At 45.9% G+C, this 12,643-nt stretch overlaps 1 protein-coding gene across 3 annotated transcripts in view; it reads left to right on the top strand.

Annotated features, from left to right (window-relative positions):
- The window catches only part of TSNAXIP1 (translin associated factor X interacting protein 1), a 106,125-nt gene that overhangs the window by 32,079 nt on the left and 61,403 nt on the right, over positions 1-12,643 (top strand). The window contains exons 1-5 of one of the 3 annotated variants that reach the window (XM_019505875.1): positions 3,052-4,475; positions 5,307-5,413; positions 7,172-7,295; positions 7,385-7,456; positions 11,796-11,889. In XM_019505875.1, coding sequence (XP_019361420.1) covers positions 7,221-7,295; positions 7,385-7,456; positions 11,796-11,889 — 241 coding nt within the window. In that variant the 5' untranslated portion in view covers positions 3,052-4,475; positions 5,307-5,413; positions 7,172-7,220. Of the gene's footprint in view, positions 1-3,051; positions 4,476-5,306; positions 5,420-7,171; positions 7,296-7,384; positions 7,457-11,795; positions 11,890-12,643 lie in introns of those variants that run through there. The other 2 variants (XM_019505873.1, XM_019505874.1) reach the window with 2 other exon arrangements.

Below are 12,643 nucleotides of genomic sequence, written 5' to 3'. Positions count from 1 at the left end.
TAGAGGTCTTGAGAGAAGCCTTGAAGGAAGTAGAAAGTCTCCTAGAACTTGCCCGGGCTAGGATGCTGCCTCATGTAAAGCCAGCAAAGTACCCCGGAGAGCAAGGTGCAGGGAATCCACAAGACCCCCATGAGTTGCATAGCCCGTTACAGGGGGTAGAGGAAGGAAAGGAACAGCTGGTGGGGCAAGTTCCATCCATTGAAACCCGCCAGGAAGACAGATGGACCACAAAGAAAATATTAAGAGCAGCAAAGGCGCAGCCGGAGGAGTTTCCCAGGGCCAAGGGTCCAGAAGGTCCTAAAGAGAAAGCTGGGCCAGGGCAACTGGGGAAAGTTACCAGGGAGGGGAGTCCCACAGAGGAGAAGCTGGGGTTCTCATGAGCGGAGACACTGTTAGACCTCCTGCAACATTGAGACCAGGAATGGAACCAGTGGCAGAAGAGGTGTATGAATGAGATGAGCCGGCTACGGCAAAGACTAAAGGAATGGGCTCGCCTACAAGTGGAGAGACAAAGCATAGGGCTCACCCAGGAACAGCAAACGGAGATAGACTTGAGGGATGTCAGGGGAATAAATAAGGAGGAACAAGTCCCCCCAGAAAGTGAGGCCTATTGCTGGATTAACCCAGGTGAGGCGCGGACGACTCTATGCCGAGGGTACTTGGAGCCCAAGGTAGATTGGGCAGGTGGGAAGTCAAGTGACCCCAGTGAATTAGCTGGTACCCAGAAACAGGAAATAAGGAGAAAGATGCGACCCGCTGGAAGGGGACCCCGGCCTGAGAGAAGACCGGGGGTTTATGTGAACAATATCCCTAAGCAGGTCACCTGGTGGATGCTGAGAAACATCGTGGAGGAGAAAGTTGGGGGAGTTGCTCATGTTAAGATCTACAAAGGGTCGGTAGGAAGACCCACAATCCAGGGGAGAATTGAATTTTGGAGGGAGGAGTATGCCCAGAAGGCATTAAGGAGGCAATGGGAGATATGGGGAAGGCTCCAAGATCTCCAAAGAGCTAGAGAGAAACAAGAGAACGTACAGTTTGCCCAGAGGAAAGGATCCAGGAGTGTGTGAAGAGAAAGTGGATGGCCCCGGGGAAGGAGAGAGAGAGAAGACCCCCAGGGGGTAGGCCGGGTCTCAACCAGCAAGGAAGGTAATGTACCAAGGTCAGCTAATGTGGGGGGACTGCCTATGGCGGGGCAAATCCCAAGAAATACCACATGTTGCCCCTTGGGTAAAAGGGGAGGAGGAGGCGCCTCAAAACCCCCACCAATGTAAGGGGAGAAGACCGAAGAACAAGAACCCGAGCCTGAGAGATGCACAGGCGGTCGTAATGTGAACAACGCGGAAGACTCGGCTCGGTGAGTTGTGAACTGAAGGGGGGGAGGTGTGTAGCAGGGCACTAGGGTGCCTGCTACTGAACACAGGAATATAGGCTCAGCTTCCACTCACAGGGGCAGCACAGGTGGGTTGCCAAGGCAACTGATTGGGACAGCTGACCAGAAGGGGGCAGGGCCTGGCCTACATAAACAGAGAAGGCCGAGGCCAGAGTCAGTTCCCCTCTGGCAGCCTAAGGAGCAGGAGCCCTGCTAGAGCAAGCAAGGCAGTGTTGTGCGTTGGCGTGCGGATACAGGGTGGAGAGGACCCTGACAGGGATGAGAGAAGATTAGCCAGGTTGGCCCAAGATTTACATTGTAGCCGCGGGGCTTTGAGTTTCTGTTTGGAGTTGATAGTTGTAATTACGAACCGGAGGACCAGGCGAGGCTGTAGGGGTGGAGGAGGCCTTATTAGGAGCTCCCGAGTGGGGGGGGGGTCCTAGCGCCATAGGGGGTGCTGTGTTTGGGGTGTCACGACCTAGGCCCCAGTGCGGGCGATATCGGGATGAGCCCAGTGGGTGGAAGACCCAGGAAAGGGGTCTGGGGGCCAGGTAAGGCTAAGGCCGCCTGAGCCCCAATCGGGAGAAGCCCGAGTCGGGCATAGGACCCTAGAAGGGGTCTGGGGGCCAGGTAAGGCTAAGGCCGCCTGAGCCCTGAGCACGAGCAAGGGCCCCAGTGCAGGCGAGGAGCGCGAGAAGCGTGAGCAAGGCAGGCCCCCTGCCAAGGAGGGCAGGAAGGCAGTCTCCCATTAATAAAGTGACAACAAGACGTGGCGGGCGAGATAGAGGGTGCATTCAGGACCCAGACTTGGCACGACAGGCAAGGCCGCTAGGGGAGGTCATAGCACCCCTAAGGGTGTCCTGCCACAGGTATCTTCTGCCTTTCCTCAGGTCAGCCTCCCTCCATGGCTTGGTACCTATGAGAACCTGGAGTAGGAAGCCTCCACCGCCTCCGGGTCTGCTATGGCTCCTTCGGGAGTGAGGTCATCCCCTGGACACCGGTGCTGCTCGTGACCGGTGTGGGGTTTATTCTCTGCCACTCAGAGTACCTCTCCCCAAGTGTAATCCACCCCGTTGTACCGGGGCTGTTTGCTGCTGATGCAGAGAGCCTCCGCAGCCTTCGCTGCTGCTCTCTGGTCTGGATTCTTTCCTTCGTGCGCTGTCTGTCACCAGTGTGGAGAGCCTCTGCTGCCTCTTCCACTCTCCCTGTTTCTGTTCTGGCACTCCCTTTTATCTTCTCTGGCCAGTGATTGCTCCTGACGTCACCCACCGTCTCCAGCTGTATATAGGCATAGCTCGTGAACCACGTGGGCTTCACTCTTTGTTCTTTTGGTGTCTGGTGTCCTGTGGCTGATAAGTAGTTTCTTTTTGGGGGGGGGGTTTCCCATGGGTTGTGTAGCTGCTGTCCCAGGGTCCCCCAAGGGGAGGGTCTCCAGCTCCCCTGTGGTTGTGCTCTGGGACACTGGGATTTGGCTCAACTCAATTTTAGAGTTATACCATTTTTCCAAGATCAGAGTCCACCATTTGATGTTATCAATGTAAACTTCCACCGGTATTCTATCTGGACCTGGGGCTTTATTCTTCTGTTGTGATTTGAGGAGATATGCTATTTGGTCCTTTGTTACCCAATACTTAATTGTATCAGTGGGGGGTTATTACCCCCCAGATTTCTATTTATTTGTTCCATATAAGAAGTACACTGATTGGAAAAATATTCTACCCAACTGTCTGCGGTAATATTATTTTCAATGTTATAATTAAAATTAGCTGTTCCCTTTGATACAAGTAGCCAGAAGGTTTTACTATCTTTAGCAATGATTGCCAGCCTCAGTTTATCCCATTGCTGATTTATAATATTCTTTTTTCTTATTCTGGAGAAGTAGTTTATATGCGTTCCATAACTTTCAAATCTCACTCCAAAACATTGTTCCAGTGTACCCAGTTTTCCTTAATTCCCTGACTTTTTCCTATTTAATGGTCTTTTCTGTTCTACACATTTTTTATCAAACCAGGAAGCACCTCATTCCTTAAATGTCTGTATAGGATGGGAGGTTGGAGGTACTGAGAGGAGTGAATGTAGAAGATCTTTAATTTTCTGGCAGTGCTTTAAAGTCTTCTCTGGTTAAGAGAGAGAATAATTTGGCATAGGAACTTGCCCGGTATCTTCTGCCGTAAAAACTAATGCAAATAATTTGTTTAGCTTCTCTGCTAGGGCCTTATCATCCCTGAGTGCACCTTTTATACCTTGGTCATCCAACAGTTCCACTGATCCCCTAGCTCACTTCCTGCTTGTGAAATATTTTTAAAAGTTTTTTATTATTAACTTTAGTATCTTTTGCTAGACACTCCTTACATTCTTTTCTGGCCTGCATTCTTTTCCACTTGATCTGCCAGAGTTGGTGAGCTTTCCTATTTTCCTCATTTAGGCACACCTTCCATTTTTTGAAGGATGCTTTTTCCCTTGAATGGCCTCTGCTATTAAATGATGTGAGGGTTTTATTGGTCCGCTTGATACCCCTTTTTTGGTTTGTGGTGTATACTTTTCCTGAGCCTCCAATATGGTATTTTTAAACAGCTTCCAAGCTGCCTTTTAACATTTTTGACTGCTCCTTTAAACGTTTTTCTAACTTCCTCATTCTTGTTTAATTTCCTAAAGTTGTATATTGCCATAACAGACTTTTCTAGCTTACTCCCTCCTGCTCAAATATTGAATGGGATTATGTTATGGTCGCTATTACAGAGTGACTCACCAACAGGTATCTCTTGAATTGGCTTCTGTGTGTTACTCAGGGTCAGGTCTAGGACTGCTCCTCCTCTTGTGGGTTCCAAGATGAGTTATTCTAGAAAGCAGTCATTTATCACATACAGAACTTTTATTTTCATATCTCACCCTCATGAGGTTTTTACCTGGTCTATGTGTGGACAGTTGAAGTCTCCCATTATTATTACCTGCCCTATTTTATCAGCTTCTCTAAACTTCCTGAGCATTTCATAATCTGCTTCACCTTCCTGATTAGGTGGTTGGTGGTACAATCCTGATACTATATATATTTTATTCAAGTATGGAATTTCTAGCCACAGGGATACTCTGGTAGTTTTCCTTTCAGGTAAGATTTTTATGATGTTACTATCTATACTATCCTTAACACTCAGTGCTGCACTTTCACCTGCACATCCTACTCTGTCATTTCTACATGGTTTTTAACCTGTTAGAACAGTATCCCATTGATTATCATCTTTCCACCAAGTCTCTGAGATGCCTATTTTGTTGAAGTCACCATTTAATACCAGGCAATCTAGTTCACCCATCTTATTTTTTAGGTATCTTGCATTTGTATAGAGACGCTTATAAATTTTGTCCTTGCTTAGCTCTCTGTTACTGCTCATGCTATTTGTTTGGGACTGTAGAAGTTCTGGCTGGTCCTCACTGTTATCTACAGTTATACTTCTAACTTCCCAACTATCCTCTTCAAAACAATATTGAATCTGAAAGATGTGCCCCTTTGGGTTTCTGTTAACCCAGTCTGCATGCTCTTTTGCACCCATTGGCTTTCTTCCACTTTCTAGTTTAAAGACTGCTCTGACTTCAGATTTTATTTTAACCTAGGTAGCTATGCTTGCCCTTCTGTGCCCTTCATAAGGCTCCACTCCAGTTGTGTGCGCTCTATGGCACATTTATTTGCTTTTCTCCTCAGACCTGAGGAAGAATAATTTTCATTCAAAAGCTTGTCTAATGTTATCCTAACTAACTATACAGTTAGTCCCATAAAAGATATCACCCCAAAATTTTTGCCTCACAATTCTTGGACCATCACAGTCACAACGTCACTCCAAACACTGCAATATAATTAATAATTAAGATAATGATTATTATTTCATCCCCTTTTTTAGAAACCCTGTGCACAGTGATTCACAAGTGAATTTTGCTTTCTTTTCAGCCCTTTCAGTTTTCTGCTGGTAGTCATTTATCCACATGGCCTGCCTATGCATCTGGGCAAGCAATCCTACAGCACAGTCAGCCCTGTTGTGATCCTGAGAAGAGAAGGTATGGGTAAGAACAAAGCTTTAGGCAGGAAGAGTTACAGCATGAAAGAGAAAATACAACTTTGGGTCTGGGAAATTTAGGCTTGGAAGTACCAGGACAGCAGAAAGAGGTTTTACTTACACCAGGGAATCACAGAACAAGTCATAGGTGCCGACTCTTTTAGGGGGGACACATGGAAGATGATGGACATGTGGAAAGTTTTATGCATTTCAGGTGACAGCCCTCTTCCTGAGGGGTGCCAGGGCCCTTGGGCCCCCATGTGCTCAGCACCTCCAAAACAAATTTCCCACCACTGTGATTGCTGGTTAAATTGCACCAGTGGGAATTCTAGCCTCAGATAGGGGCAGCATCCCTCAAGATAAAAAATGAAGCATAGCCAATCCTGAGCAGCAACTCTGCAGGAAGTATCAAGGGTGTATTTAATATTCATTGTTCTTCTTGTTAGGAAATACCTCAGATTGGTTCTGCAGTTGACAGTGTAATTCTATATTGATTCACCAGTGCACATTATATGAGGCCAACAAGCCACCAAGAATTGCTAATGATACTTTTCTAAAAAGGCTTGAAGGTTTTTAACCGTAACTGTTTTAATTAGCGCAGTATATGCAGTGTGCTTGAGGGGACAAGGAAAGGAATACTTCCCCAGACCTCCAGAGGCATGTGGTGCTGAAGAAGCTCTTTCAAATAGTTGGTATTTTGTCCTGAGTTGCTTCAAACCAATTGTTTAGCATTTACCATATCCTCATGCACAGAACCCCTGGTCTTGCTTTTTATATCAAAAGGATTCCCCATGGGAACATGTACTGTAGGAGAGCTGAAAAAATATTAGTATCTGGGTCTGAAGTAATCCTTTCTCCATGTGGAACTTCACAGTCCCAGCTCTCATTTTCCTATGGTAGGAAGGAGCATGGACACTGACTTTGGGGAAAGGAGGTCAGAAAGAAACAGCTCAGCTGCCACTGTAGCAACACAGGTGTGCCGGCAGCAGCCAGATGCCACAGCTGCCCCAGGCATCTAGTTGCATTGTTATGTCTGTACAGGAGAGAATTGACTACAGTTACTAGCATTAATTTGATAACTGACTGGATAAAGCAGATTGCAGCTGAGAGCTATGTTGTTAGCAATTTAGGGTTTTTAATCCCTTTCCTGAAAGAAGCAACTTGGTCACGCAGGTGGCATATTGGAGTTTTGTGTTGTTCACAAGATTAGTAATGGGAAGTAGATTTGTGTGGAGCTGTATTCATACACAGAAGGGGGAAACGCACATAAATCTTAATGAATTCAGCAATATTTTTTTTTTCTCCTACCTTAATGAGGACTAAAATGGCTACCACAGTTTTTGGCATAGGTGGGAATACAGTAAATCTCATGGAAGAAAACCTACCCCCTCCTTCAATATGTGCTGTACTCCTAGCAGACAAATACAGCTTGACCCCAATATTTGTTATCACATATATTTACTAGGGAACTACCTGAGCCTTTCTGTAATGCTACCTTCACATCAAGTACAGCTTTACTGAATCTGAGCTGTTAGGTGAAGGGTATTTAGATAGCATTCTTATCTACTCACTCTTTCTTTGATAAAGTTGGGACATTGAGATTTTTCTCTTGCTTTTTGGAGAGCTGTACTACTGTGGTAAAACAATCCACTGTAAAGCAGTGGAAAGGGATGGGAAAAGAACCCAGATACTAAAGCTCATTGATTGTAAATTCATAGATGTATTGGAATTTTGGTTGTCATTTTCTGTCTTTCTGCAGCAGTGAACAGGCTTCTCTGACAATTGCAAAACCACAATACCTGGAGCAAATGGAATCCTATTTAAGAGAAGAATTACAGTCTCTGGACCTCACAAAAGATAATGCCCAGGAGCTGAAGCTTCAGGTCTGATAGTGAGCTGCTTGAGAGGGGGTAATGGGGACTCTAAACAACAATATAGAACAAGATGGATTTTTTTATCTGGACATTTTTAGGTTCCTAAAGGAAAAGTGCATGGAAAAAGAAGACATTTTTGGCCCTTATTGGAAGAGAACAAACTTTGCATCGTAGTTTGAAGGACTGCATAGAAATCAGTGTATCTGCTTGTATATCTCATATAAACCTTCACTTACCATCTCATTTAACCCTTCACATTTCAAAGCCCCAGGGTAAAGATCTACAAAAGGACTTAGGCACTTAGGGCACTTTTACATGTGCTCCAGGGGTGGGGTGGTGGTGCTTTAATTAGAGCAGCTCCGACAACTGCTTTAACTAAAGCGCTGCTGACTCTCATGTATCAGTGTCCCCACGCCTAATGGCTGCGGGGTTGCTTGAACTAAAGCGCATTCAACAAGCTTTAGTTCAGTCACCCCCACCACCATTTTTAAGCACAGGGACACTGATACACAAGACACAGGAGGCTGCTGGAGCACAGAAATTGCCGTGCTCCAGCACACTTAATTAGTTGAGTCTGCTCCGCCACACTAGAATTCCAGTGCGTCAGAGCAGCCTCTGTGCTCATGTATAGGTGCCCTTAGATTTAGGTGGAATTTAGGTACTTATGTCCCAGACTGTAAGCCTCAAAACACCTAACCTTGCAGCCACCTAAATCCATATGCATCTGAAATCTCACTGGTAAAATTATCTGGGTGCTTAGATATCTGCTTTGTTCATGCCTGGGGGCACCTTGCTCTTATCCAGACAGAGAAACTCCTCAAACTAGGCATTCTTCCCATAGTCTCAATGCCTGTCTGCCTTGAAGCCCAGTCCTGGTAAGTCTTTCATTTAAGACAGGTGGGTACATCTTCATGAGTGAATACATATATATGAAATCTCTCTCTTCTTTTATCCATTTTCTTCCATGACCATCCCACCACAACCATTTTGCTTTATCATCACCATATACCTGTTCTGTTCTACACAAAGGAGTTCAAGATAGTAGCCACCACTTTCATTGAAATATACTGATGAAGAAGGTGGTGGCCCCCTAATTTTATACAATGTCTTGTGGTTAGAATGCTTGTCCAGGATGTGAGGGATGTAGGTTCAGGTATCTGTCTTCATTCTATGGTTTTCAAATCAATACTGCGCACCTCCTAGAAAGTGCTATAACCATAGGATATTTTGAGTGCATTCTCCATCCTTCACATTGCATAAAATAATTAAAGATTCATTGTTCCTAACAGCAGGAAGATAATGAGCATGACTCTGTAGTTAAAGTATTCACCTGGGAGAAGGTGACATAAATTGTGGTCCCTAATTCAAGGATATTTTTGTATGCTACATTAAACACTCATTTGACAAAGCACAGCCACAGTCCTTGGAGCATGGACAAGGACTCATGTCTTCCCTCCCAGGTGATTGCCCTAACCATTAGGCTGCAGTCATGTTCCCTTTTTCTTTCTCCACCAATGAATCTTGAACTCCTTTGTGCAAAACAGAACAGGTGTATGGTGATGATAAAGGAAAATGGTTATGGTGGGATGGTCAGGGAAGAAAATGGACAAAAGAAGAGAGAGATTTCATAAATATATTCACTCATGAAGATGTCCCCATCTGTCTTAAATTAAATGCTTACCAACTGTCACTAGAGAGATGCATCCTGCAACCAGTAAGACTACAAAGCTGTTGCCAGCCAAATCTGATCCTACTGAGCTTGTTATTGTTCATACACAGAGTGAGAGCCAGGACCTGCCTTATGGAATTTATTGTTTAAATAATTTGGTGCCACCAAATTCTGTCACCACTGGGACACCCTCAGGGGGCAAACCATTGAGCTACCACCAACCTGTGACACCTACCCTTCCTCTACTGCTGCTCTGATCCCCTGCCCCTCTCTGAGTGCTGCCATGATTCCTGTCATCAGCACCCCCTTTAACTCAGTACTGGGGTGTGACAGAGCACACAGGCAACACATGGTGGGAGCACAGGAGCAAGTGCCCCACCCCTAGATAAGCCACCACCGGCTTCTGCAGTTGGTCACTACTCGCATCCCCTCCCCCCCTCACCATGGCTGGCAGCATCTGTAGGTGGTCCCTGCTTGCTGTTCACCACCCCCACCCCTGCCATCAACACCAATGCGATGTCTGTGGGCAGTCCCCACTCACTGCCATGGTGCCCCCCCAGTCTCAAGAGGCACCAGTCATTCATGACAGAGCACCTTTGGTGCCTGTCACTTTAAGGCCCAGAGCAGACATCAGGGCAGCTGGCAGGTGTATGCCAGGGTAAAGAGGCAGTCACATGACTGCAGGAAGGCCCTGGGATTGGAGGAGGGGGCTGAGCAACCTCCATTTTAGATGCAGGCCCTCAGGGTTGAGGGAGCAGTCTGCTGCTGGCAGCTGGAAAGACACTACTTGGCTGAGCAGCTGCTCAGGAATACCTTGCAGGTAAAAGCAGGAGCTATGGGGATGGCAGGAGGCTCCTGGTCCTGGGTATGACTGAAAACTGCACCCTGCTGGGGAAGGATGGCCTGGTGGGACTGCCTATGATGTGGTAGTTCCCTAGAAATGCCAGGCCAGTTGACTCCCCAGTGAAAGGTGGGTAGGGGCACCTATAACCTCAGCCCCCACAACTTATGGCAAGAAGAGCAGGCAGTGGGGCCATGCATACCTAGAGAGAGGCACCTGAGCCCATGGGGTGTAAGACGCTGAAGGAAGTGGGACCAGGCATGCCTAGGAGAGGCACGTGAGCCCAAGGGGTGTAAGACCCCGGCATCGGGGCAGAGTGTTGGCCTCAGTGAGGGGGCAGAGGAAGAGAATGGGCGGAATGGAGTAGGGCTGCAAGGGAGGCCTGAGAGTAGGGTGGCAAGGGGCAACCTGAAGGGCTGCACTAAAGTGCTCGAGTGAGTGGACTCCAGTGAGGAGAGTAAATTGTTGCCCCAGTGAGGGGTGGAGGAGAAGGTAGGCCAGAGGCAGAGCTGGGCCTCAGTGAGAAGGCATGCAGTGCATGTTTAAAGATACGTGGGACAAGCAGAGCTAAAGGCTGATAGCAGCCAGTAAGGGGCCAGGGGAGTTACAGTGAATAGCTTAATATACAGTGTGGCGGCATAGTGACGGTGAGCTCCAGAGGGGAATGAGAGTCCCAAGTAACACCCTAGAGCATGAGTCAGTGTGAGGCACTGTGCAATATGGATGCCATCTGCAAGGCATGGGACATGGTAAGGGAAGGTTGGAGCCATGTGTAAACCCCTTGATATAGGGACATTAAAGGGGCAGCCTCCTGCTTATTACATCAGGTTTATCTCAACAAGTCATAGCAGACAAGACAGGCAGACTGCCTTAGACCAGTGGTCTCCAAAGTGGGGTGCGCAAGACGATCCATTGGGGTGCGAGAAGAAATATTAGAACTTCTATTTATATGTATATTTATATAAATATATATATATTGGGGGTGCTTGCTCAAATTTTTTTTACTGATATGGGTGTGTGATCAAAAAAGTTTGGAGACCACTGCCTTAGACAGAGGGGCAGCCAGTATAGTGACTGGCCACTAGTAGGCTCCTTTTGTTACATAGAGACTCACTCTGGCTGCCTGTGCCACTTACAGCATGTGTTCTGCCGGTTGGCCACCACTGCTCTAAATAGAAAAACACACCAAGAGGGGAAGCAACAGTGCAGTCCTTCATTCACAAATATATAATCTGGAGGCACACCCAGGGATCTGTAGTGAATTTCAGGGACATTGTCTATAAACTGTTTTTAGTTACAGTGAAATGAACAAATATAAGCAGTTTGTGTTGGATACACTTGTAGACATATATTCCTTTTACAGTTACTTGTCATTGCTGTAGGCTGCTTTAGTTTACATTAGCTAGTAAATGTATATGTTAAACAAAGTAAAAGCTATAGATAATATTAGATTATAGATAATATTAGATTACAGTAAGGTCTGGTTTAGCATTTCTGCTGGAATTTAGTGTCACTAGGAAATTCTGATTCCAGGACTTCCATGGATATTAAGCAAAAGTCCCAAATGCAAATGGTTTTAGAGATACTGGAAATAAACATTCTGTAGTTATCTTTAAATGTAAGATTCACACCTGCTTGATCACAGCTTTCAGGGAAAAGTTTAGCCATTATTCTGCAAATAATTTAGCTGCCAAGACTGTGTGCTGCCCTTGCTCCCAGGCCTTCCTATCACACTCCATCCAAGGTGGGGAGCAGAGGGGTATGGTTGCATTTCAGTGCTGAATCTTTAGTTATTTTTGTTAAGATACTTTGGGACCTAATGTGCATATAAGAAAGTAGTACTTATTTTATTAAATTTTAAGTATATGGGCAACTACATGACAATCTAGACATTCATTAAGACAGCACTTGTACAAGCCTGGGCAGCCAGCCCTGAATTCTAGATAAAGAAAATTAACTTCCTTGATTGTGTTCCCTCTCTCTCTTTTTCTTCTGTTAGCCTTACAGAGAGATCTTTGAGTTCTTCATAGAGGCCTTCAAAACCTACAAACCTTTGCTGTCTGCGATAAAGAATGAGTATGAAATTACTTTGGGTAAGGTACTGGATTCTGTTTTGCTAGTAGTAACAGCCATCCCAAAAATGTGACTTTACACAGATGATGAGCCATATTGGACATTGACAGGATTAACAGCTGAGATCACTCTCAGTATCAAAATTTAAAATTTGGCTTTTTTTTGGCTACCTCTTGCAAATGGAAAATGTGTGGACTATACCTTGTTGATGGATAGCCTGGAGTTGTCTTTATCTCAAGAACATATGCAATCCATGCACAAGCTGTGCCTCAAAATTGCCCTGGAGGGACCACTTTTATCATGGAAGCTACCAGCACTTTTAATTATTGGGATGCAATTGTATGGGAACTTGGGGCCTGGATTACTGCAGGGCAAGGCAGGGCAGGATAGGGCAAGACTTGAATTGCCTGCTCCCAAGCAGCTATTTCACTTTATGCTTAATTTTGCATTCAGATGCTACAGTGCCACTGTAACACACACTTTATAAACAATTATAGGTAGACTGTAGCTAACACCTTACCTCACATTAGGCACTGTAACAGCTGTCAGGTGGGCACAGTATTCAGCCTCCATTGGTGCATAGATTCATAGATTAAGGGTCGGAAGTGACCTAGTAGATCTTCTAGCCCGACCCCCCGCCAGGGCGGGAGAACAACAAAAAACCCCAAAAAGAGAAACGGGACTCAAATGAGTCCAGCCAGGTAGGCATCCAGCCTCTTCTTAAAGACCCCCAGGGTAGGGGCCAGCACCACTTCCCTTGGAAGTTGGTTCCAG

Source organism: Gavialis gangeticus, unplaced genomic scaffold (genome assembly GCF_001723915.1).
Source record: "Gavialis gangeticus isolate Ggan-Ray unplaced genomic scaffold, GavGan_comp1, whole genome shotgun sequence".
NCBI classification, from domain to species: Eukaryota; Metazoa; Chordata; order Crocodylia; family Gavialidae; genus Gavialis; species Gavialis gangeticus.
This window is presented reverse-complemented; position numbering and strand designations above follow the sequence as displayed.